We start from the raw sequence: 21135 nt of genomic DNA, 5'->3' as shown, positions 1-21135 counted from the left end.
CCAGGTGTGCGGGGAAACAAGGAAGCGCATCTGTTGAAGACACGCTGACCGGCAAAAGCCCGGCCGCCAAGCAGCAGAGGGGGAGGCTCTGCATATATAGTGACTTGAGAAGAGAGTGAAAGGCGGCCCATCACGTGGGATGCGGTGTGCGGCCGGGTGGAGCACAAGGAATAAAAAGACGACGAATAAAGGCCACGTGCTACAGTGATCGCTCTGAAGCAGCGATCTTGAGAGCAGACAGACTTACACGCTGGAGAAGAACGAGGCCATGGTGGCGGGCGTCCAATGGGGGTTCCGCGGGGGGCGCTGATGGATGGACCGGGCTGGGAGATGCTCGATGTTTAGACGAGAGCGATGTGAAGGAGCGCGGCGAGGTTGTTAAGTGTCTCTCTCCCTACCGTTCTGGCTTCCCTCTTGTGAAACGCTCCAGGGGCGACCGATGGCGGGCGGGCTATCCTCGGCCAATCAGTTCTTCCGGCGGCCTGCTGCGAGTCTGAGGCATTCATTCAAGCTCTAACTAGAGCGAGCTTGCCTTTCTTCAACCTCTGTCGTTTCGCGCTGCCCTCGCTTCTGAGCGCGCGTCCCGACATCTGCGCTTTGCCAGCTCCGCCTACCCAAAGACACCTCACCATCTGCCGTCGATCCCTCCCAGAGCGCGTCACCTCTTACACCGTCTCCATGGCCTCCGACCCTGCCATCGCGTCGGACCCCGACATGTCTGACACCCCAGGCGACAATGCCGACGTCACCGCTACCCTCCAGGACACCAAGTCGCCCGCGCCAGAGCAGGACGACGATGAGGACGACGTCGTCACCGGCAGGCGCACAGCCGCGCAGGCCGCCGCCGTAAATGACGAGGACTTGAACGACGACGAACCGCCGCTTGAGGATGAAGATGATCTCTTTGGCGATGGCGGCGCCGACGAAGAAGAAGAGGTCGAACAGACTGAGTGAGTCGACGGAATGGGCACCGTTCTGCAAGCATGCTGACGCGCTCTTTAGAGCACACCGCACGCTGGACGATGAAGAGCTCGACTCAGGTGATGACGACGGACGTCGCGACCGCATGGGAAGCATTGCCGCACCAGACGCGGAGCAACAAGAGGAAGTCGAACAGATTTCGCAAGACCTGCCCTTGGCCAGGCATCCTATTCCGGAGCCTAGCGACAATGAAGTAAGAATCCATAGCTCCCACTGGGGCCTCAATGCCGCTGACGACGCGTGTAGCTCTATGTCATGAAAGTTCCCCGATTCCTCGGCCTCGAACCAAAGGCCTTCGCATTGGAAAATTGGCAACCGCCGACGACCGACCATCATAGCAGGACCGGGCCATCGCAGCAATTCTCCGCTTTCAAGACCGCGACCACGACGCTTAGATGGCGCCACTCGCCCTCTGATCACTCAAAGCTACAGTCAAACGCGCGTATTCTGCGCTGGTCTGATGGTTCTCTCACGCTACAACTCGCCTCCGACCCGACCACGCAGTATGAGATCGACGGCAAGCCTCTGGCGCCTCCTCAATATAACCCTGCAAAGCCTACTCCGACCAGCGTGCGCGACAAGAGAGTTGGACGTGCGCCCGCCTACGACCCAGGCAAGGATTCCTTTACCTACCTCTGCTCGCCACACCCAGCCCAGCAGTCCATGCGCATCACAAACAAAGTCACCGCCGGCCTTTCCGTCTTACCCTCTTCGGGAACGACCGACGACGCGTTGGAGCGGCTGCAGGAGTCGCTCGCTGCAGCCGCCAAAGCCCGTGGTGGCACAGGCGCCACAATCATCAACATGTCCGAAGACCCCGAGAAGAAAAAACGCCAGGCCGAGGCGGCAGAGAGGGAGAAGGACCGCGCAGCGAAGGCGGCGGAGCGTGCAGCCAGCCGGCGTCGGGAGAAAGAGGACCGCGCGTTAGGCCGCAGTGGACTGCGCACTTCTGGCTACGGTGGTGGTTTGACGATTGGCGGGCTCGAAGACGAGGATCGCCCGGCGCGTGGAGCCCGTACACAGAAACCTCTTCGCCGTTCGAGGCACGATTGGAGCGACGACGAAGACTATGGACGTCGGCGTGGCAACAGAGAAGACGAATACGACGAAGAGGACGACTTCATCGCTGGCAGTGACGAGGAGCCGGAGATGGCTGAGGATGAAGATGAAGACATTGATGAGGGCATTGAGGAGGAGAGACCGAGGAGGAGAAGCAGCCCGAAGAGAAGGGCAAGCGAGGCGGCCGATGAAGATGAAGACGAGGAAGTCGTCACTTCTTCTAGGACCAAGCGGAGGAGGGTCGTCGAGGAGGACGACGACGATGAGTAAGGCCGCTTGGTGGTGATATTTGAGGCGCGTTTGAAGGTCGCTCAAACCAAGGCGACTCTCGGGCTTCAGTGTAAACCAAAATCATAATGAATCGAATGGGGGAGCGACATGGTCATTGCATGATAGCACAGTGTGTGGATGGCGGCCACGTGAACGTCTCATCTACAACCAGGAATCGGGGATTGCCATTGCATTATGCACGATAAGCACTTGTTGTGCAGTAAGGCTACCTACTCTACCCACCCAACTAACCGTGGGTAGGGCACGGGAGCACCGTGGCAGCGGTGAGCATGCGGCGGAACGCGAACAGATTTTCAGTTGAGGACACTAGGGACATACGGGTTGGTTTACCGAGAGGGAAGATGTCGTGCTTTCACGGGCGGAGCACCTCAGGCTAAGATGCGGCGCAAGCTTGGCTGGGCGGGACGAGGAATGCTTGCAATCAGCCACCCGCGGGAACCTCAGCTTGGCGATGAACGTGATCTCATTGATGAGCGGCACTCGGCAGCCACACGCACAAGGGTGACGGTAGACGGTGGCGACGGGCGGGTGACGGTTTTTTCCCCTCTCATCGGACGCTCACGCGCGGAGGGCTTGGAGGGGCGCGCGGGCGCGGGAGACGGGGCGGGAGTGGGGGCCAGGCGAGGCGGGCAAGAAGTGGGCTCAAAGCAAGACCTTTGATGCTTTGAGGGAAGGCTCGTTGCGCCAAACGTTTGCGGCCTCGTCAGCATCCTCTCCCGGGGTGGCAATAACGGTTAGTACCCATCGAAGCACCACCACACCATGCCAGCCACAGGTTGGGCCTCCTCAGCCTCGAGTCCCGTGCCTCCGGTCGACCAGCATCATCTTTCCATCCACTAACCAGGCATGATCGTGCGGGCCCATGTCTTCCCTGTCTCCTCTGACGTCTGCTATTCGTTGGTCTTTTGCCCATTCCCTGATGGAAATCCCGCCTCTTACGCCGCGCAACTCTCTGTTACCACCGCAGCCCGTTTTTCTCGGCTTACCCGAACAATAAAAGGCCCCCGCCGCTGTGACTTAAACGCCTTCTCTCGCCTCTCTCTTACTCTCACACTTCCCGCTCTCTCTCTCCCCAGCCCGTACACGAGCGGTATCCTCGTCGCGCGCTTCCCGGTTCCACACTCTCTCTAACTAGCTGGTGGTTAATGTCCCCTACGGCTTCCAGTCGTAAGCCCTTTTACTACACCCCCCTGGTCCAAAGTATCCGCTCTGTAAAATGGCGTTAGGCTTCGGCAGCAAAAATAAAAAGGTCGACGATGGCGTCGACTCAACCACTGCTCTTCCGCCGCCTACTGGCGCACACGCCTTGTCCAACAGCAGCAGCAGGCCAGGGGAGAAGTCCCCCATACTGGACGATGACAGTCCTTTCGACCTGGAGCACGGAGAACGTCGCCGCTCCAGCCGCATTGGGGGGCCGGTGACCAAGCCCATCGTCCCCGGCGACACGTCCGACTCGGACAGCAACATCAGTGTGGGCAAGCAGATTGAGCTCGAGGCTTCGAATGCGATCAAGTATCGTACGTGCAGCTGGCCTAAGACGGCGGCACTGCTCTTCTCGGAGTATATCTGCTTGGCTATCATGTCCTTCCCATACTCGTATTCCGTCCTTGGACTGGTTCCAGGGTTGATTCTGACTGTCGTTGTCGCGGCCTTGGTGCTGTACACTTCGTTGATTTTATGGTGAGCTAGAGCTACACTAGTCTGATATATATGTCGACAAATTTACTGACCTATGACAGGGAATTTTGCTTGAAACATCCCGAAGTCAAAGATGTTTGTGATATCGGCCAGATGCTCTTTTTCAACTCAAGAGTGGCATGGTGGTTAACTGGCTTCATGTTTATCCTGAACAACACTTTCATCCAGGGCCTCCATTGCCTTACTGGCGCCAACTACCTGAACACAATGTCTAACCACGGCATTTGCACCATTGGTTTTTCGGCGATCGTTGCCGTTATTTCCTGGATTTGCTCGCTTCCGCGCACATTTTCCACCCTCGCTAAGCTTGCCACGGCCTCGGCATTCTTTACCTTCATTTCCGTGTTGCTTGCGACCATATTCGCCGGTATCGAGGACCATCCGCAAGGCTATCCCTCCAAAGGAGAACCTATCGTCCTGGCCATCCCTGCCAAGGGCACCACTTTTGTCGCCGGAATGAACGCTTTCATGAACATCAGCTACACCTTCATCGGACAGATCACGATCCCGTCCTTCATCGCCGAGATGAAGAACCCTCGGGATTTCCCGAAAGCCCTCTGGGCCGTGACGATCGCCGAAGTCATCGTTTTCAGTCTGGTCGGCGCGATCGTGTACGCGTATACGGGCACCAACTACAACACGGCGCCCGCGTTTGGTTCGCTGGGCAACGAGCTGTACAAGAAGATCAGCTTCAGCTTCATGATTCCGACCATCATCTTCCTAGGCGTGTTGTATGCCAGCGTGACGGCGCGCTTCGTCTACTTCCGCCTGTTCTCGGGCACGCGGCACATGGGCAATCACACGGTAGTGGGATGGGCGTCGTGGGCGGCCATTCTGGGCTGCACGTGGGTACTGGCTTTCATCATCGCGGAGGTGATTCCGTTCTTCTCAGACCTGCTGAGCTTGATGAGCTCGTTGTTCGACTCGTTCTTCGGCTTCATCTTCTGGGGCGTCGCGTACTTCCGCCTGCGCAGAATCGAGTATGGCCCCGACTTCTGGCGTAGTAGGGGCTGGAAGGGCTACTGTGGATTCTTCTTTAACGTGATCTTAATCTGTATCGGCCTGCTGTTCCTCAGTGGAGGCACGTATGCCTCGGTGCAGAGCATCATCCAAGGGTACGAGACGGATACGTTTGGGGGTGCGTTTACGTGTGCTTCGAATGGCATATAAAAAAAAAAAAAGTTGGAATGGCGTAATTTGTTTTACTGCTTTTATTTTTTTTTTATTTTTTATTTTTTTTAATGTACGACCTAAGTATGATCGGGCTGCAGTTGTTTGTAGCAGACTGAGAATAGGATAACAGTGGAACTTGGTGTTTTGTGGAGTCGCCATGACGAAAGCGACGCGGGGGGGTCAGAGCACTGACGTCGCCCACCTCCGCGCCCCACTCGCCGGGCTCCCGCCCGTCCACTCGCCGCTCTGGCATGTGATTCTCTCGCCAACCTGCCCTGCCGTGTCTGCCAACACAACACGTTCACTCTTCTGCCTCTTCCTCGACTTTCTTCCTCACCCATTGCCTTGCACCACCACGATTGACCTCGCCCATCATGTCGCAGTACATTGACCTCAGCCAGCCCTCGCTCTGGCGTACGTTTTCGCCTTTCATGCCCATACGCGCCAACCGAATGTGACCCCAGACTGACTGACCATGCGCTGTGACAGTCTCTGCCGCATCCATCGTCTTCAACCCTACCTTCTGGAAGTACGTGTCTCACTCTGTGTTTGCTGCCGTGCGCTGTGCAATGGCTAACCTTTTTGTGCCGCAGCATCGCCGCGAGGCAAGGTACGTGACTCCAATGGCTCCGCGCGCAGCGTTGTGCTTGCCGAGCAGGCTGGGGACGAGAGCTCCACAGCGGCAGCAGCTGAAGACGTACGAAAACGGCTCGCTGACGGGTCGCTCGTGCTGCAGAGTACCACAACAAAGTCATCACGAAGCTGTTTGGCGGCAACTCGCTGCGCGGCTGCTACGCGCTGGCCGTGACGATTTTCTCGCTGGGCATCCTGCGGGACTTCATGTACGGTGGCACGCACCCCATCCACCTCAATACAGGGACTAACGGGGCGCCCAGCTACAAAACGGCCATTGACGCGCAACCCACGCTGCCAGCGCTCGACACGCCCACCGTGCGCGCCATCGCCTACGGCCTCATCCTCAGCGGCAACGTGCTGGTGCTGACGTCCATGTACGCCCTCGGCGTCACGGGCACGTACCTCGGCGACTACTTCGGCATCCTGATGGACGCGAAGGTCGAGTCGTTCCCGTTCAACGTGACGGACGCGCCCATGTACTGGGGCAGCACGATGAGCTTCCTCGGCTCGGCGCTGCTGTTCGCGAAGCCCGCGGGCATTGCGCTTACGGGGTTGGTGTACGTCGCGTACAGCATTGCGCTGCGGTATGAGGACCCGTTTACGGGGGAGATTTACGCCAAGCGAGACCGCGAGCGGGCGGCGGGCAAGAAGAGCTCGTAAGCTGGGTTATTGTTGGCGGTGGTGTCGGTGCTTTCTGCCTCCAAGGCTGCCCTTGGAAGCGCTAGCTAGGACTTCCACTGTGGACGCGTTGGATGGTCGGAGACCTTGCACACCCACACATACGTACTACGCATGCGCACTTCAACAAGCAAGCGCACATACACTCATGCACGGAGATGAGGGAGCACAAATTGCATTAAAATGGGAGTGAGGTGTTAGGTTGTCGTCGAGCAGCACAGCACAGCACAGCACGCATACGAGAGATACCAGGGTATTCAACTGCCTGCCGCGGCCGGAGCTAGGCCCGAGGGAGGGGAAGAGAGAGTAGAGCAGAGCCGAGGGAGCTAGTATATCTTTACATGAAATAAAGACATCAATCATGCATGTATGAGCATTGATATGAATACCGGGTGCATACGTCCGTGTATAAAGCTCAGACGTAGGTGCTGTTTCATGATTCCATGATGTTAGTAATAAGGGTAGGTAAGAGCTGCGTATCTAGAAAGAGGGATTGTTCAATATGGTACTCGGTATATTCTGCAGAACGGTTCCCGACACAAAGCAGTTCATCCAGCAACTACGCGCAACCCAAAAGCCTTGCAAGATACGCTACGTGCCTCAACCAACCCAGATCAGTGGCTTTATTATGTGCAGTCCACTCACACTCGGACGGCAGCGCATATACAATGGGACATGCGTATATAATTAGAACACCTTATACCCACGTCCGTCACTACAAACCTCGATGCACCGTACGTATAGCAAGACAGAGCGCGACACAAGCAGTCCCTACAGAGCACTGCTTGGCTAGCTCCCAGCCCGAGTCCCGGGTATAGGAGAAAGGTCTTGGCGCACACGTAGACGCTGCATGTGTTAACTGGGTCTCTGCTTCTACTCGGTATAAGTGTCGCTATCTCGCAAGACGGCGAATCTCGCGGACGTTACGCCGTGTGATTATCTTGATGTTGATTCAACAACACTGGTTTTTTTGCGGGAGGTTGTAAGGTTTCTAGTTTTATACTCCTACCGCTATCCCTCCTCGTATTAATTGTAGTTCTTCTACCTGTCTTGCTGTGCAAGATCTTGTGAACAAGGTAAGATACCTAGCTACTCCTACCTAACTTTTATTCTTTCCTCTTGCTACTTCAACACTTCACCACACAGCAACTACCTAAGCAAAGCGGATATACTGGATTGAAACCAGCAACAGAGGCAGAAGTTAAGCTTAGCATGAGGCAGGACAAAATAAGACAGACGACAGTATATCGAAAAGCAGACGTCAGACATCGCGTTTACTTTTAGAGTTTATGTCTGTTCATGGATATGGTCTTGCTGATGACACCGGCTGCTCTTGATGGGTTTGAGGGGAGGGGGTTAAGGGCCGTGAGATTGCTCGCTTGAGTGCATGGGTGTAGGCGGTGTTGTTGTTGTTGTCTAAACGGAAGAAGAAATGGCATGTTGGCTGCATTCCACAACGCGAGATCGGCCAAATCGACAAGGCCCTCGCTCCCTCTCAGGCAGTCCAGTGTCATCGAACAGCGCGTCACTCTGCCTCGTTATCCATGTCCCTACCTATCTACGTAACAACCCGCTCCAGCGCCACGCCCACCGCCCTCGCCACCTCTACTCCTCGCTCCCAGAGCTCGTCGTGCCCGCCCTGCAGCTCTAGCATTATGAGCTGCTTTTCTGGTTTTTCCTCCTCATCTGCCCGCCTTCCCACCCCATCCCCCCCCCCCCCCCCCCCCCCCCCCCCCCCCCCCCCCCCCCCCCCCTCCCCCCCCCCTGCTCCCGCTCCACCAACTCATCCCCCTCACTATGCGCCAGCACCACGACCCTTAGCGGCGATCCCGTTCCCGCCTCTCCCCCCGCCGTCCCCCCAGCCTTCCCCGTCTTCCTCACCATCTCCACCGGACTCGCCTCCCGCCACGCCCCCTCCTCAGCGCCAAACGCCGCTTCCACAAACTCACGATACGCAGGCACGCCCTCATGCCTGTGCACCAAGCCCAGGAGGTCATAAATCCCCGCCACGCCCACCAGCGCGACAGGGCGCCCCACCTCATCTCCCTCCTCTTCTTCCTCGTCATCAAAAACTACCTGCGCCCCCAGCGTCGCGCCGCAGCTATGCCCGACCAGCACGAACCGCCTGTGCACACCGACGCCGTATTTTCCCCGCAACCACCGCAACGCCGCACGCACGTCGCTCACATGGGCCGGGTGCGACGCGTTTCGCGCGAAATCGCCAGGCGCGCTGGGGTGCGTCCCGTGCGTGCTGTAGGCACTGAGTCTGTAGTTCACGGACGCGGTGCCGGCGATAAGGGCGCTGTGGACGGGGTGCTGGAGGAGGTGCGTGAGCGTGGGGGTGAAGCTGGCGGAGGTGATGAGGGGGTCGCGCCAGGCGCCGCCGTGGATGTAGCTGGTGGGGGTTAGTTGCGTGTGTTTGTTTGTTTGTGGGTGATGCTGCGCTTACATGACCCAGACTGCGGAGGGCGCGCTCTGCTCTACTGGCCGTGGGAGGCAGATGTCTAGCGTGTTGAGCCGCGACGCGGCGTCGTATGCGACGCTGGCGATGTGGAGCGGGTACATGGTGGTGGTATCGGCGGCGGCGGGAGTGGCGGCCATGGCGAGCGGCTGGCGCGGTGCAGACGGTAGGTCGGTAGGTCGTTAGTGAGTCGTACAGCAAGCACGGCAGTGGAGGGAGAGTCGGGAAGACGGTGGCGCAAGCGCGGGGAAAGGTGCTGATCGCGGGGTCGTGCAGCATGTTGGAGAAAGGCGGCGTGCGCGTCATCAGCAAGTTCCCTGACACGCGGGGCCTCGAGAGTTCCTGGGCCATGATTGATCGGGCAGGCTGCCGCCTGCGCATTGCAGCGATGATCTGCCCTCTCTAGCCTCTTGCTTATTGGATGCGAGGCGCGGGAGCGACGGGAAGCGGGCGCGAAGGGTCTTGAGCTTCTTCAGACTTCAACTCCTGCTAGGTACTTGCTCCCCAACACCAATGCGCCAATGGGATGGGACTCTTGCTGAAATAAAACGACCGCTTCTACGCATGCGTGCTTGAAGCAGCTTCCCGCAAATCTCTCTGTGCGCTGCCTCTTCTTAGCCGTTGCGCTTCTGGAGACAGTGTTGCGATGCGATCTGCGCGCTCAAGCCTCCGCTGCGCTTTCCGTATCAACGTCTGAGTGATAGTCCAAGCCATCGCGCAGAACAGCATCCTACAGACTGACCAGCGCAGACGCAGACACGAACATGGAATTTAGGTTGTGGGCTGGTCCAATGACGGAACAAGCGCCATCGCGCGCGTGGTGCCCGGACATAACAACAGCTACGCCGCCCAGCTCTTCTCGAAGCACACAGCGCGGAAGCCTGGACATCCGTTTACGGCGCTGGGGGCGCACGGCACCAATTTGCGATAGCCTCAATCGGCTGATGCGTAGGGCTGGCGTGTGTCAGGAACCGAGCAAGCGCGAGCACCGTTATATTAATAGAGCCGTTACGGGCGTAAGCGTCTACACGGCGAAGGGAACATGGAAATACTCCAGACCAGCGGGCGAAAATAAAAATAAAAAGACGACACAAACACAGGTCCAGCCTGCTTGTCCTCAGCTAGCTGCCACCTATTTACGGATATCCTCTGGGTTGCTGCTGTTGGGTGGCGTGCGGCCATTGACCGGCTCTTGATCCTACGGGGCCGAGAGATGAGGGGGCTGCTAGAGGCGGTGTGACGGGCTGACACAAGGCTTTCTGGATGGAAATCCAGGCCCCGGAGAAAGGTACGGTGTATACAACGGTGGCGCGCCGATGTGGGGGCTCCGCGCCGCCCTCAATGCCGCAGTGGCCTGGTCCAACATGGCTGCCAAGGAAGGTCTATCGAGTGCGGAAATATCCTTCGGCGCCCCAAGCCAGACTTCCTAACTAGGAAAGCGTACCTACCTAGCTCTCCCGGGTTCGTGTTTTGAGATAGCTGTCGCTCTTGCGGCAGATAAGACGCCGAAGACTATGCCTGTAACATCAGATCATGCCGGTGGAAGCCCGCAGACCTTCTTTTTCTCCAGATCATCACGGCATATCTATCGTAAAGTATGCACGGAGCGGATCTAAGCGATATTGCCGAATAAAAATGGAGCTGTGCACCTAGTGCGGCCGTAGGATTCCTGACTAGATGTGGATGGCAGTATCATGGGATGCTAACGAACCGTGAACATTCAAAGGAAGCGAGGCAGGTGATATACTCGAGACTGCAAAATCATCTCGACGTTAAAGCTTACCGCAGAACTGGCCAGACTGTCTATGTAGTAGAAACTGGAGACAACAGCACCTCTACCAGTCTACAGTCACTGGTCATGTTTGAGCTAGGCGGCAACTTCCGACCGTAAAAGGGTGTGTCGGTATCATGATAGGGGTTGAGTAGTCGTTTGCATGCCTTTATCGTCGTCGAGAGAGAAATGTTGTAACCAGTCAGCGATAGACTGGGTCGGGTTGTATGATGAGAGCTTGTTGCTCTTTGCTGATTTTCGATCTTTTTCGTAAGAAAAGCCCTTGAGGGCACTGGCTGAAAGGTTGACTCTGTCAAACCAACTGCGAGTGGAAAACAACACCTCCAATAAAGAAAAGAAAAAGAAGTAGAGATTCTAGACGTTGAGAAATCGTGAAGAAGTGAAAAGTGACGCAACCTCGAGATGCCATCGCTAATCGTACGTATTGTTCTTGAAAAGGAAAGGATTGAGCAATACCTCTCGACAAGGTCTACGAGGATGTTCGGGATTCTCAGAAAATCCGAAAGATTTGCGATGGCTTCCCATGTAACTTTGACACCAGAGGGGGCTACCTGGACTCCTGAAATAGTCATTAATTGATGTATTATGATGTGAGCTGCTCCCGTGCGCATGTTCCGATCCTCGCCACTCAAGTTTCCCTTGGTGACGAAAAGGATTCAGGATTTTCGGGCCTTGCTCGTGACAAGCTCATCATTGTCCAGCGACGAGGAAATCCCTAGCGTACAAGGCGACTATTGAGAGCTGATCTGTGAGTAGTGTATCATTGGATCCGTTTAGCCGGGCCTCACTCGGCCATGGGAAAAGAGTATTGTACCTGTGTCCCAGACCACCACCCAGGGCAAAACATAGTTGCGACGGCGCGCTCGCACCTAGTCTAAACATGCTTCAGGAGTCGTCGACAGGGTCATGATGGTCATTGACGGGGCAAGTGATAGACATGAGCATTTCGGTACTCCCATGAGGACGGTCGGCGGTGCCCTAGGATGGTCGGTTGTCGAACGCTCCAATTGGGTCTCGGCTCGCAAGTACCGAAAACTGGAGATCGCTCTTTTCTCGAAAACTCTAGGGTCTTAGGCCGGGGAAAGAGGGCAACTAGGCGGCCCTAACGGTCTTTCTGGGGCGCCGCGAGGAAGCCAGTGTGCGCCGTTGCAGGAACCAGTCGGATGGGGCGCAGCGGTAAATGACGGGCGACGATCAGAATCTCAAACATCAACCGTCACCACACTTTGTGCTGGCCGGTGATGGGGTGATGTCATGATTGAGGACCGAACTCTATTGCATCGAGGCAGTGCAAGCATTTCGCAAAAGCTTAATGGTGGGAGAAATTGGATTGCCGCGTGGTTGGGTAGACAGGTGGTGGTGTTGGAGGGCGCCGGTGCTGCAGGTCATCCCTAGGCAGGGTCCTTGCTCCCATAGTAGTTTGAGCCGAGGATCAGCCCATTCATCAATGAAAGGTCTCTCGACAAAATGACAGTACTCGCTGAGTTTGATCAATGATCTCCGAGACCTGACACAGTTACCTTTAACGGCATAAGGCGAAAGAGCGGTATCTCTATCTCTCTTTTCCACAGGTTACGGCCGACGGCGGCGGCTCCGGAAAGGCAGTCGACGAATGAATACGATGCGGGTGTGATGAGATGGGGGTAGCGCGGGGGTAGCGCGCTTGCAGAGATGGGGGATGGCGGACAGGCAGGCAGAGGAGGCACGGGGAGGGCAACGCGGACAAGCGATAGCATTGGAGGCGTGGAAATAGCATTGATAGCAGCGGGCGATCTTATGCGCAAGTGGTCGACGTCGACTGAGGCACACGTCTAGGGACGTGACTCCGGGACCATCTCGGGGGCAGATTTGCGGTTCCTGGCATGGGCCCTGTTTCATCGCGAAGGCCCCTGAGAAGCGAGGCGGTCGATATGTTTGGCATAGACGCCCTTTCGTCATCCCTCTCTTCGCGAAGGCTCAGAGGCATGTCGGGGCCGGAGGAAGCTGACACGGGTGTTGGGAATGGGACAGGGTCGCGAGAAACGTCGAGATGAGAAGCGTGATCGGAGGGCCGGCCAAGACACCAAACGGGGGCGCGTGCTGCAGATGACAGGGCCTTCCTTCCCGCGCGCCTCTGGAGCCAACGCTTGGGAGCTGCCGAAGTGGAGCTCGTTTCTTGTTACGTGCAGCGGCCTGGCGACCGCCCGAGGATGCCGTTCGCTTAGACCGCCGTCTGCCCCCGAGCACAGGGGACCGACCCATTCGGCCTGTCTAAACTTACGAGGGGTGCCAACTCGCCTCCCGTACCTAGCTCGCTCACACGATACTCCATCGCGAGGCGCCCGTCGTCCCTTCACGCCCTCCTCCCCCACGCCCGACGCTGTCCGCCTCTACGGCACCACATTCGTTTTTTTCCAACCCATACGCTCTTTGACAGAGTCGAGTCTCATCGGCTTGCCCGTGTTTTACTTCTCTCTGACAGCGCCCGCCTTCCACCCTCCCTCTATTGCGATTGACGTCGCCCGCCGCACCCAACATACCTACCAAAATCGCCCCGACCCGCTGGGACGTAAGAGCCGGGATACTCTGCTGTCGTTGTTTGTGCTCGTTTGGCCGGCACCCCGAAGCACCACCTCTCACTCATCCCCACACCCCAGCATCATGAGCGCGCAAGACGCCTGCTAAACATCCATTGTTTGTCGGCTCCAACGTCTCTACCACTCGCTACTTCCCGCCCGGAACACATACTCTCCCTTGAGCTCCGCTCCCACCCTCTTTCTCTCCCCGACGATTCACTCCCTATACAATCATGCCGACCCCCGACCCACCCGTCGAAATCAAAGACCATTGCTCCGTTGTTCACGATGAAACGCTCTACGTGTACTCCCCGGATGCCTTCCAGTCTATCCCCCTCAAAGTCAACGGAACCTGGTCATCGCTGGATAGTGGTGTCTCAGCCAAAGGGGCCACTTGCGTCAAGGCCGTGCCCAACGGTGACGCCAGCCAGGCCGCGCTTTACGTCGTAGGAGGCCAAACCGACGCATCTCTGGACGACTATCCCGGACTTCAAAAATACACCTTCTCGACCAAGAAATGGGAATCGGTTACGCCCGCGGACACCGTCACTAAGAATCGGCAGTACCACGGCGCGACATTCCTCGAGGAATCGTCGCAGATCCTCGTTTATGCTGGCTCCCAAGTCACGGGGGACACTGGAAAGTCTGCTAACACGTTTCTTATCAACATCGATGAGCCTTACGCCGTCCAATCTTACCCATCGCAAGGCGCCCCGAACGTCTGCGGACCCTTCCTTCTCCCTTGGGACGACAGCCACAGCCTTATGCTAGGTGGAGATCCTGATAACACGCAGGTTTGGCTTTTTGGCTTGACGGAAGGTTGGACTAAGCTTGAGGTGGACCTAGAGCAAGGCATCTTGAACCAGGATCAGGTTCAGGTCACACTTGTTACGGGCGACGATGGAAGCAAAGTCTTGGAGCAATATGATCTCAGTGCCTCGCCTAATGAGGTGTCGAGGGTTGCTTTGGTGGACGGCGATGGAAATGCCGCTTCCGTCGGCCAAGCTGTTGGCGAAAAAAAGCGGAAGCGGGACCTTAGTATGGATGACTGGCCTTCGTACAACAACACCCTGGCGCCCAAGACTGTCCGTTCCGGTTATTCGGTTGCTCAAGACGACAAAGGCCGCGCGGTCATCAGCGGTGGCAGCAGCAGCGAGAACGATACTCTGGCCATTTTTGATGAGCGTGAAAACAGCTGGGTCAACGCTACGCAGTTTTTCACTGGCCAAGAACCATTCAAGGCTCATACCTCTTCCATTTCGTCTTCTTCTTCTCACTCTTCCACTTCTTCTTCCAAGCCGACGTCCACCTCTTCTCTGTCCTCCAGCTCCACCTCCCTGGCAAGCGCAGCGGCTAGCACAACTGCTGCTGTTGATGGTGGATCTTCCTCGTCTTCCACTAGCGACCACCACAAAGATCGCATGATGAAAGTCTTGGGCGCGACATTGGGTACCATTTTCGGTATCATCTTCCTCCTCATCCTCCTGCTGCTTCTATTGAGGTGTAGGCGCGACAGGAAGAAGAAGACGGGACAGCCGGGAGACGAGAAAGACAGGCTTAGCTTCGCCGACAGAGGCGTCAGTCAAGCTAATCTACCCGCCCCTCCTTATGCTGCTCACATGAATGCCTCTCAAACCTCACTTGCTATCATCTCCGGAAAGTTTGGCGCTGGGAACCACAAGCGCGGAATGCCTAGCGATGCAAGCGGAACCGGTCTGGTCGGCAAGTCGGCACCTGTTGCTTATGAAACGTTGGAGATGTCGACGATTGGAGACATGAAAACGCCAGCTTATACAACCAGCGAGAAGGCCATACCGCGTGCTGAGGTTACGCCTCCGCCACCTGCCGCGGGTAAGGAGGGAGGAAAGGACAGTCGAAGCCGGAGCTCGGGATGGAGTCGCTACTTTGCGAACAACGAGACAACCAACATCTCCAAGGATCCCTACGACCGGTCAACGTACGTGTCGAACAACTCTCGTTACAGCGACATGAGCCAGTCTGACTACACCAACTCTCGGATCATAAGTCAAGGCCCGGCGAAGGCTTTGAACCGCCCATCCCAACTGCCGCCCCTGGATGTCAGCTTTGTCAACCACAACTTCGACGGAAACAGTCTGAACCGTGTCGCGACAGGCAGTCCAACCATTGGAGACTCGCGCTCGGATCTTGCTCACTCTCCTTTGGGTTCTGCTCGGCCTATGCAGGCTCAACTTGCCCGCGCGAACAGTGTCAGCACGGTCTCGAGCTTCGACGACGACAACGCAAGGATGTCCCACCAAGAGACCACTGGCTGGACGCCTGTGGGCGGCGGCCACGACTGGTATGCTCGTGCTGCCAGCAGTCTTTACCCCGACAGCAGGCCCACTAGTGAGATGCCGCAAAACTTCCCTGATGGCACAAGCTCTTACTACCCCACCGATGGCCACAGCTCTTTCTATCCCAAGAGCAATACGAATTCGTTGTACCCGCCAAGCCTTCATCCCAACGCCGCCGCTGCTCCCGCCATGCCTTCCAACCTCAACGCCCCTCGCGATAGCACCGTGACGATATTCCCTGGTGGCGAACCTTCTCCATCTCTGGCCGGTCCTACTCCACCGAAGCTTCCCGCTCCCGGTTTCGCTGCCCCAGCTCTTCCTCGCGATAGCACTGTAACAATGTTCCCTGGCGGGGAGGCCCCGAGTGCGTCTGTTGCCAATTCTGGGCATCAGCTCCCTGCTCCCGCATTCGCCGCCCCAGCTCTCCCCCGTGACAGCACCGTAACGGTGTTCCCTGGCGGTGTGGCCCCGAAGGGGCCAGTCGAGGAGGAGAGGCAGAAAAACATTGGCAAACAGGACATGAGCTGGCTGAAGTTCTAGCCGTGTCATGTCATTGAGAGTCGTTCAGCCACGGCAATACCACCACCACCACTCCTTCATTTCCTCTCTCTCGCGAGCTGGGGCCCGCGCAAGCCGTGGCCATCGCCAAGACTTCAAGCCAAACGTCGGAGGGAGCGAGCTGTACCCGGCCCTTCCCACGCACGCTAAGATCTAGCGGGAAATGATTGCCAGATACGCCGTTGCATTTACAGTTGCATTTACGGTTGCAGTTTCATTTTTCCTTCTTCACAGCTGATAGTAAAACTCTTGCGAGCATTTCCATTCTTGTGCATATTTTTTTCCGCTCCTCTCCTTTCTTCTCTCGGGGCTCGGGGTTTGCATGGTATGCCATGTGCCCCGAGCGACCCAACAACCCACACCACCACACCCCTACCCGCCAAAAAAAGCAACCGCAGTCGTTACAGATACCCTCCGATTCGCGCGCCCCCCTTTTTTTTGCAGCACCTTTTTTCATGAAACCAGTCCCTTGTTGTTGTTGTTGTTGTTGTTGTTGTTGTCTTTTCAAGCAGCCTGCAGAGCGAGCAGCAGACTGCGAGCAAAAAACCCCCGCCCGCGGCGCAAGCTTTGGATATATAGCAGTAGTAAGCGTCGTCGTTGTCTTTGTTGTTGGTTGTCTTTGGCGATAAATGCGCACCACATATCAAGCATCTAGCTAGCTCGAGGATCGTTCTTGCACGCTATATAGTTTTTCCTCTATCTCTACCTCTTCACGCCCTAGGATTTTCACGGGAGGAGAAATGTTACAGGAACAACGATATGGGCCAGCTGGATTGAATGATGGATGGATGCGTTTTCCTTATTGGTTAGAGCGGAGGGGGGATAATTGTCTAATTTCTTGTTGTCACCTGCTTGCTTATCTAGTCGTCGTTGATCGTCGTCATCATCATCATCAACAGCATCAGCATCATGGTCCACATTGTATTGGTCTCAGAACACTTGGTGGTGGTGGTGGAGGAGGAGGAGGAGGAGGAGAAGGGGGAGGGGCTGCTAGATACTGCTCGCTCGCTTGCTTGCTTGCCTGCTTGCTTTGCTTGCGTTCTTGCGTGCGTGCGTGCATACTTGCTTCTTCTTCTTCTTCTGCTGAGCATTCGTCTTTACCTTCTTCCGTCCTTGCCCGCTTGTCGCTTCGCGTCACCTTGCCTCGCGTCGTCTGTCGTCTCCTTTTTCTTCTTCTCCTGGTTGCTTGCGGCCTGCTCACTCGGTCGGCTTCTAGACGGCTAGCATACTCTGGCGCGCTCGGCTGTACTGCTCCTTTCTGCTTGGCTTGGCTGGGGATATTCGTGTCGGGGGCGTGCGTATGTGTGCGTGTACGGCGCTGTACTTTTGGAGGCTGTTGGTGCCTGCGGTGGAGGCGGGGAATGATGCTGGCTTGGGTTGGGTGATGGGGGTTGCGCTTCGTGTGTTTGGTAGATGCGGGGTACGGGTTGGAGTTGGAGTTGGGAGTTGGTGGAGTGGCTTCCTTTGGTTTTTGGTTTTTGGTGGAGAGGGATTGGGGAAGTGAGCGTTGGTTGCTGTTGTTGTTGCTGTTGTTGTTTCAGCTTTCTTGTTCTCGGTTGCTAGGTTAGGTAGGTAGGTATGCCATGTTTTGTGTGTCGTCATCTCTGAGTGAAGTGTTTGTTTATTGGCTCCAGTATATTGCTTTTTTACTTGCGTACATCCTAGTTTCATTGCTACAAGCGAGAACTCCTGATCGCAGTCTCTCATAGATATGTTATTCCTCTCTTTCTCTTTAGGTGGTCTTGGATTCGGTCACTTCCGTTTGTCTCTTCCATGTACAATCTCCCTTCTTCGCACCCTCGAGTACTTCTAGAGTACTCCTGCACTATCGTGTCTTCACAGTCAGGGTACATCTATACCATATCACCTCTCTCTGCATTTTACGCATTAAACGTGCCCATTTAATCCTATCTAGCAGAGCAAGATTGTTCAGGTGATTGGAACTGGAGCGCACGTGATTGCGCGTCAAGACGTGCGTTAGGTACTGACAAAGTAGGTAAAGCGCACAAACACCTTCATTCTACTTTGCTGATACAAGTCAGGTACTTGAACACCCTTCATTCGCCTCAGGTTTGTCTCGGTCAACAACATTCACCTTTCGTCAAGCTTTAACGATGAGCATCGGCAACAGTGACGGAGCTGGTAGGCCAATGAGCTCCGCCGAGCTACGACAACAGGGCAATGCTTTTTACAAACGGAACAAGTTCTATGATGGTATAGTTTATGGCACATTTATACCCTAAAATTTATTATAACATTGGGCTAAATAGTCTACAGCCATCGCGCTATACCGCAAAGCGGCTGAAGCGGACCCCTCGGATGTCTCTCCTCTCTCGAACATTACGGCAGCCTATTACGAGGCCGGCGATTATGCCAAGTGTATCAAGGCAGTCGAAGATGCTCTCGTTGCAGCTGGTGGAAAAGCTAAGGAGGACAAAGTTTTTCTTGCTAAAATGCAAGCTCGTAAAGCGAGAGCAAGCATTTTGCTTGCTGATCACAAGAACATGGAAAATCTGCTTCAATAATATGGCACTGCAAGCGGCGTTTTGGATCCATCTCTGAAAGCAGCTATGAAACAGGAAATAAAGCTATTGGAGCCATGGTCTCGGGACCATCAAGAATCTGAAGCCACTGCCATCAGAAAAATCATCAACAAACTACCACGTTTTAAGCCATCTTTGTAAGTCGTGTCCGTTAACAGACTGGTGTCATGTACTAACTAGTGGCTTCCGTAGGGACGATGTCACGGAATATTTCACTGTCGGTACCGATATACAACAATCCCTACTCGAAACTACGGATATCTCATGCCCGCTTACATCATTTCTGTTTGCGGGAATTGGAGATGCTCGCCATATGCACGCGACTCTAGTGGATATTGCAAACCAGGAACGACAGTCTGGAAAGGCCTCTCAGACGCGATATCATTTCACCATCGTAGACTGGAAACCCGCTGTGATCGCCAGAAATATCATCGTCTTTCTACTGCTAGAGGAACTTACGGACAAGAGCATAACCAGCTGCAAAGAAAAGAAAGAAGAGATTCTGGCAACTCTGTTTTACGTCTACATCGGCGTGATTATGCCTCCTAAAGCTTACGAGAAGTTGCAGAGAACAATTTCAGCTGCAATTTCCTTTCTCAACGCCCCGGATGGCTCTCTACAGTGGATACAGGTTCCCGAGAAAGACAAAGCCTCAATTAGGGGCTCTTTTCAAAGATGGCAGCAGGAAGTCGCACCTGTCTACACAACAAAACGCATGCGAGAACAGGTGTACGTGCATCTTGAGGAACAAGCCTCTGAAGGCGAAGGTCTGCTCAGTCAGGTAAAGCCACCGCCAAGCTGCAAAAAAGACTGTACCATGTTTGCCGCCGCAGCAGTTCTTATTCCTCCAAAATCATTCTTGGAAGAGGACTCCTTGGGTTTGTCAACAATATTGACCAAGAAGAGCCCGGAGCGTGCAATGCGCGGAGCCTGGCTTCAGAAGCTGGACAATAACTGGATGCCAAACGTCACTCTTATTGATTTGGAGTGGCCCCCCCCCCCCCCCCCTCCCCGGGAAAATGATTACTTCTGGGTTGGTCACGAGCCTGTCAGAGATTTTGGATTCGGCTCATTGAAATGCTATCCAGCAAATCCGAAGTGCATGTACGACTATGCCGCGGATTACTTTATGCGGCTAGGAGATGCACTGGACCATGTAAAATCAAGAGTCCGGGTTGAAGCAATTGTCGGCGACATGGCCGAGACATGCGAGAAAATTAGGTATGGCCTGCTTGAACACCGCCAGAGTATCAAGCATGCGGAAGAGACGTGCGCGAACGGCAACCACAGTTTTTCCCCTGAGGAGTACCCTCAGCTGTACGACAGGATTCACATGTCCAACATTCCAGACTATATTAGAGGTACCCTGTCGTCTTTCCTCTTTGCTGCTCCAGTCACCAAGCCCAGCGACCGCTGTGCCTACTTCAGGTCGAATTGCCTGCTTAATCGTCAACAATTTGCAGGTCCTTCGCACTTCGACAAGTTCAACAATGAATAATGCATGGTCTCAGATAAGAAAACACTCCACAAGCTTTTTCTTACGACACCGGCCAAAGAAAAGCAATTTTAATTGTGTGAATTAGGGGCATATATCCACTAGGTTCGTAATGAGACGAAAATCAGCCCCGCTGATCTATTGGATCACCACTCCCTGGCTACCTGGCTACACGGCATGTTTCTGAAGATCGTGTTACCAGCTCCGCAGCCAACATTCCAAATGGGGAAGATGATATACGCGCCAGCGAACCTCAACATCTTCTTCCGTATTCTGCACCACCTGAAGCAAATCGGGTATCCATCGCACTGGCTCGCAGAAACTCTTGCCAACATCCTCTCCAACACTCTTGAGACGTCTGCGCGGGCGCCGAAATCAGCCCCTCTGGACATCAAGGAGACACAAGAGATGCGCAAGCAAACAGTCAGGAAGACGAGCGTGGCACCATTCGTCACCGAGATGACCACTCTAGCCTCCATATGGCTACCAGCACTCGGCTTCAGTCTTCTACGCGCCTGCAACGTCCCGCCCGCGAGCACGATCCGCAAGTACAGCCTAACATTCAACGACGTGATAACGGCCGGCTCGAACTTTCCACACACGGTCCTCGTCTTCGCCGACTGTAGCGCCTTGGGCGATGGCTCGGCCATCCTCATGGAACGGCCTCTTCGAGCATTTCTTCTCGATCGTCAAGACCGGGACCCGGACATGCGGCGGCCGCACTTCAACGCGCTGCACTCCAGAGGCTTGCACGTTGTCTCGACGTGGATCTCCTGGACCCTTGCTTGGGGTTGGATTTTTTTATTGTAAGGCGTTTTGTAGGGAATATATACTTTGCAATATCAGATAACTTCTACCTGTCTAGGTTACTACAAATTATATAAGCCACTTGATATTCTC

At 55.3% G+C, this 21135-nt stretch overlaps 9 protein-coding genes across 9 annotated transcripts; 7 read left to right on the top strand and 2 right to left on the bottom strand.

Moving 5' to 3' along the window:
• Positions 1-1066: 1066 nt before the first annotated feature.
• Positions 1067-2310, top strand: K452DRAFT_220524 (uncharacterized protein; the record flags this gene model as incomplete). The annotated part of the gene is made up of 2 exons (XM_033536468.1): positions 1067-1174; positions 1228-2310. 2 exons carry the CDS (start codon positions 1067-1069, stop codon positions 2308-2310), a joined length of 1191 nt encoding a protein of 396 aa, XP_033401102.1.
• Positions 2311-3547: 1237 nt separating this feature from the next.
• On the top strand, positions 3548-5199 carry K452DRAFT_305418 (uncharacterized protein; the record flags this gene model as incomplete). Its single annotated transcript, XM_033542897.1, has 2 exons — positions 3548-4011; positions 4071-5199. The coding sequence occupies 2 exons, from the start codon at positions 3548-3550 to the stop codon at positions 5197-5199; spliced, it is 1593 nt and encodes a 530-aa protein (XP_033401101.1).
• A 302-nt stretch (positions 5200-5501) lies between these two features.
• On the top strand, positions 5502-6882 carry K452DRAFT_283744 (uncharacterized protein). Its single transcript, XM_033539829.1, has 5 exons — positions 5502-5616; positions 5692-5731; positions 5796-5812; positions 5939-6044; positions 6099-6882. Exons 1-5 carry the CDS (start codon positions 5577-5579, stop codon positions 6496-6498), a joined length of 603 nt encoding a protein of 200 aa, XP_033401100.1. The 5' UTR covers positions 5502-5576; the 3' UTR covers positions 6499-6882.
• Positions 6883-7817: 935 nt separating this feature from the next.
• On the bottom strand, positions 7818-9344 carry K452DRAFT_348969 (uncharacterized protein). The gene is made up of 4 exons (XM_033545571.1): positions 8966-9344; positions 8398-8911; positions 8313-8355; positions 7818-8163 (listed from the first exon to the last, which is right to left on the bottom strand). The coding sequence occupies exons 1-4, from the start codon at positions 9115-9117 to the stop codon at positions 8075-8077; spliced, it is 798 nt and encodes a 265-aa protein (XP_033401099.1). The 5' UTR covers positions 9118-9344; the 3' UTR covers positions 7818-8074.
• Positions 9345-10476: 1132 nt separating this feature from the next.
• K452DRAFT_119347 (uncharacterized protein) lies at positions 10477-11599 on the bottom strand. Its single transcript, XM_033535153.1, has 2 exons — positions 11584-11599; positions 10477-11510 (listed from the first exon to the last, which is right to left on the bottom strand). Exon 2 carries the CDS (start codon positions 11378-11380, stop codon positions 10781-10783), a length of 600 nt encoding a protein of 199 aa, XP_033401098.1. The 5' UTR covers positions 11381-11510; positions 11584-11599; the 3' UTR covers positions 10477-10780.
• Positions 11600-13557: 1958 nt separating this feature from the next.
• K452DRAFT_221282 (uncharacterized protein) lies at positions 13558-16179 on the top strand (the record flags this gene model as incomplete). Its single annotated transcript, XM_033536510.1, has 2 exons — positions 13558-14627; positions 14670-16179. The coding sequence occupies 2 exons, from the start codon at positions 13558-13560 to the stop codon at positions 16177-16179; spliced, it is 2580 nt and encodes an 859-aa protein (XP_033401097.1).
• A 617-nt stretch (positions 16180-16796) lies between these two features.
• Positions 16797-17802, top strand: K452DRAFT_119294 (uncharacterized protein). Its single transcript, XM_033535152.1, has one exon. The coding sequence runs from the start codon at positions 16938-16940 to the stop codon at positions 17580-17582; it is 645 nt and encodes a 214-aa protein (XP_033401096.1). The 5' UTR covers positions 16797-16937; the 3' UTR covers positions 17583-17802.
• A 509-nt stretch (positions 17803-18311) lies between these two features.
• Positions 18312-20238, top strand: K452DRAFT_295032 (uncharacterized protein; the record flags this gene model as incomplete). Its single annotated transcript, XM_033541767.1, has 4 exons — positions 18312-18411; positions 18475-18635; positions 18777-18877; positions 18933-20238. The coding sequence occupies 4 exons, from the start codon at positions 18312-18314 to the stop codon at positions 20236-20238; spliced, it is 1668 nt and encodes a 555-aa protein (XP_033401095.1).
• A 174-nt stretch (positions 20239-20412) lies between these two features.
• K452DRAFT_305413 (uncharacterized protein) lies at positions 20413-21045 on the top strand (the record flags this gene model as incomplete). The annotated part of the gene is made up of 1 exon (XM_033542896.1): positions 20413-21045. The coding sequence occupies one exon, from the start codon at positions 20413-20415 to the stop codon at positions 21043-21045; it is 633 nt and encodes a 210-aa protein (XP_033401094.1).
• Positions 21046-21135: the final 90 nt, after the last annotated feature.

The sequence above is a fragment of the Aplosporella prunicola genome, assembly GCF_010093885.1.
Source record: "Aplosporella prunicola CBS 121167 unplaced genomic scaffold K452scaffold_4, whole genome shotgun sequence".
Classification (NCBI taxonomy): Eukaryota; Fungi; Ascomycota; class Dothideomycetes; order Botryosphaeriales; family Aplosporellaceae; genus Aplosporella; species Aplosporella prunicola.
The sequence above is the reverse complement of the archived record's forward strand: the minus strand, read 5'-3'. Positions and strand labels throughout refer to the sequence as shown.

Bases quoted from the DNA above. Each gene is read 5' to 3' on its own strand.
- K452DRAFT_119347 (XM_033535153.1), bottom strand. From the start codon at position 11,380: ATGCGCACGGGAGCAGCTCACATCATAATACATCAATTAATGACTATT.
- K452DRAFT_283744 (XM_033539829.1), top strand. From the start codon at position 5,577: ATGTCGCAGTACATTGACCTCAGCCAGCCCTCGCTCTGGC. The intron at 5,617-5,691 runs GTACGTTTTCGC...GCGCTGTGACAG, and splicing joins CAGCCAGCCCTCGCTCTGGC to TCTCTGCCGCATCCATCGTC. The intron at 6,045-6,098 runs GTACGGTGGCAC...CGGGGCGCCCAG, and splicing joins GGCATCCTGCGGGACTTCAT to CTACAAAACGGCCATTGACG.
- K452DRAFT_119294 (XM_033535152.1), top strand. From the start codon at position 16,938: ATGTTACAGGAACAACGATATGGGCCAGCTGGATTGAATGATGGATGG.
- K452DRAFT_348969 (XM_033545571.1), bottom strand. From the start codon at position 9,117: ATGGCCGCCACTCCCGCCGCCGCCGATACCACCACCATGTACCCGCTC. The intron at 8,912-8,965 runs GTAAGCGCAGCA...AACCCCCACCAG, and splicing joins CCCTCCGCAGTCTGGGTCAT to CTACATCCACGGCGGCGCCT. The intron at 8,164-8,312 runs GTGAGGGGGATG...TCATAATGCTAG, and splicing joins GGTCGTGGTGCTGGCGCATA to AGCTGCAGGGCGGGCACGAC.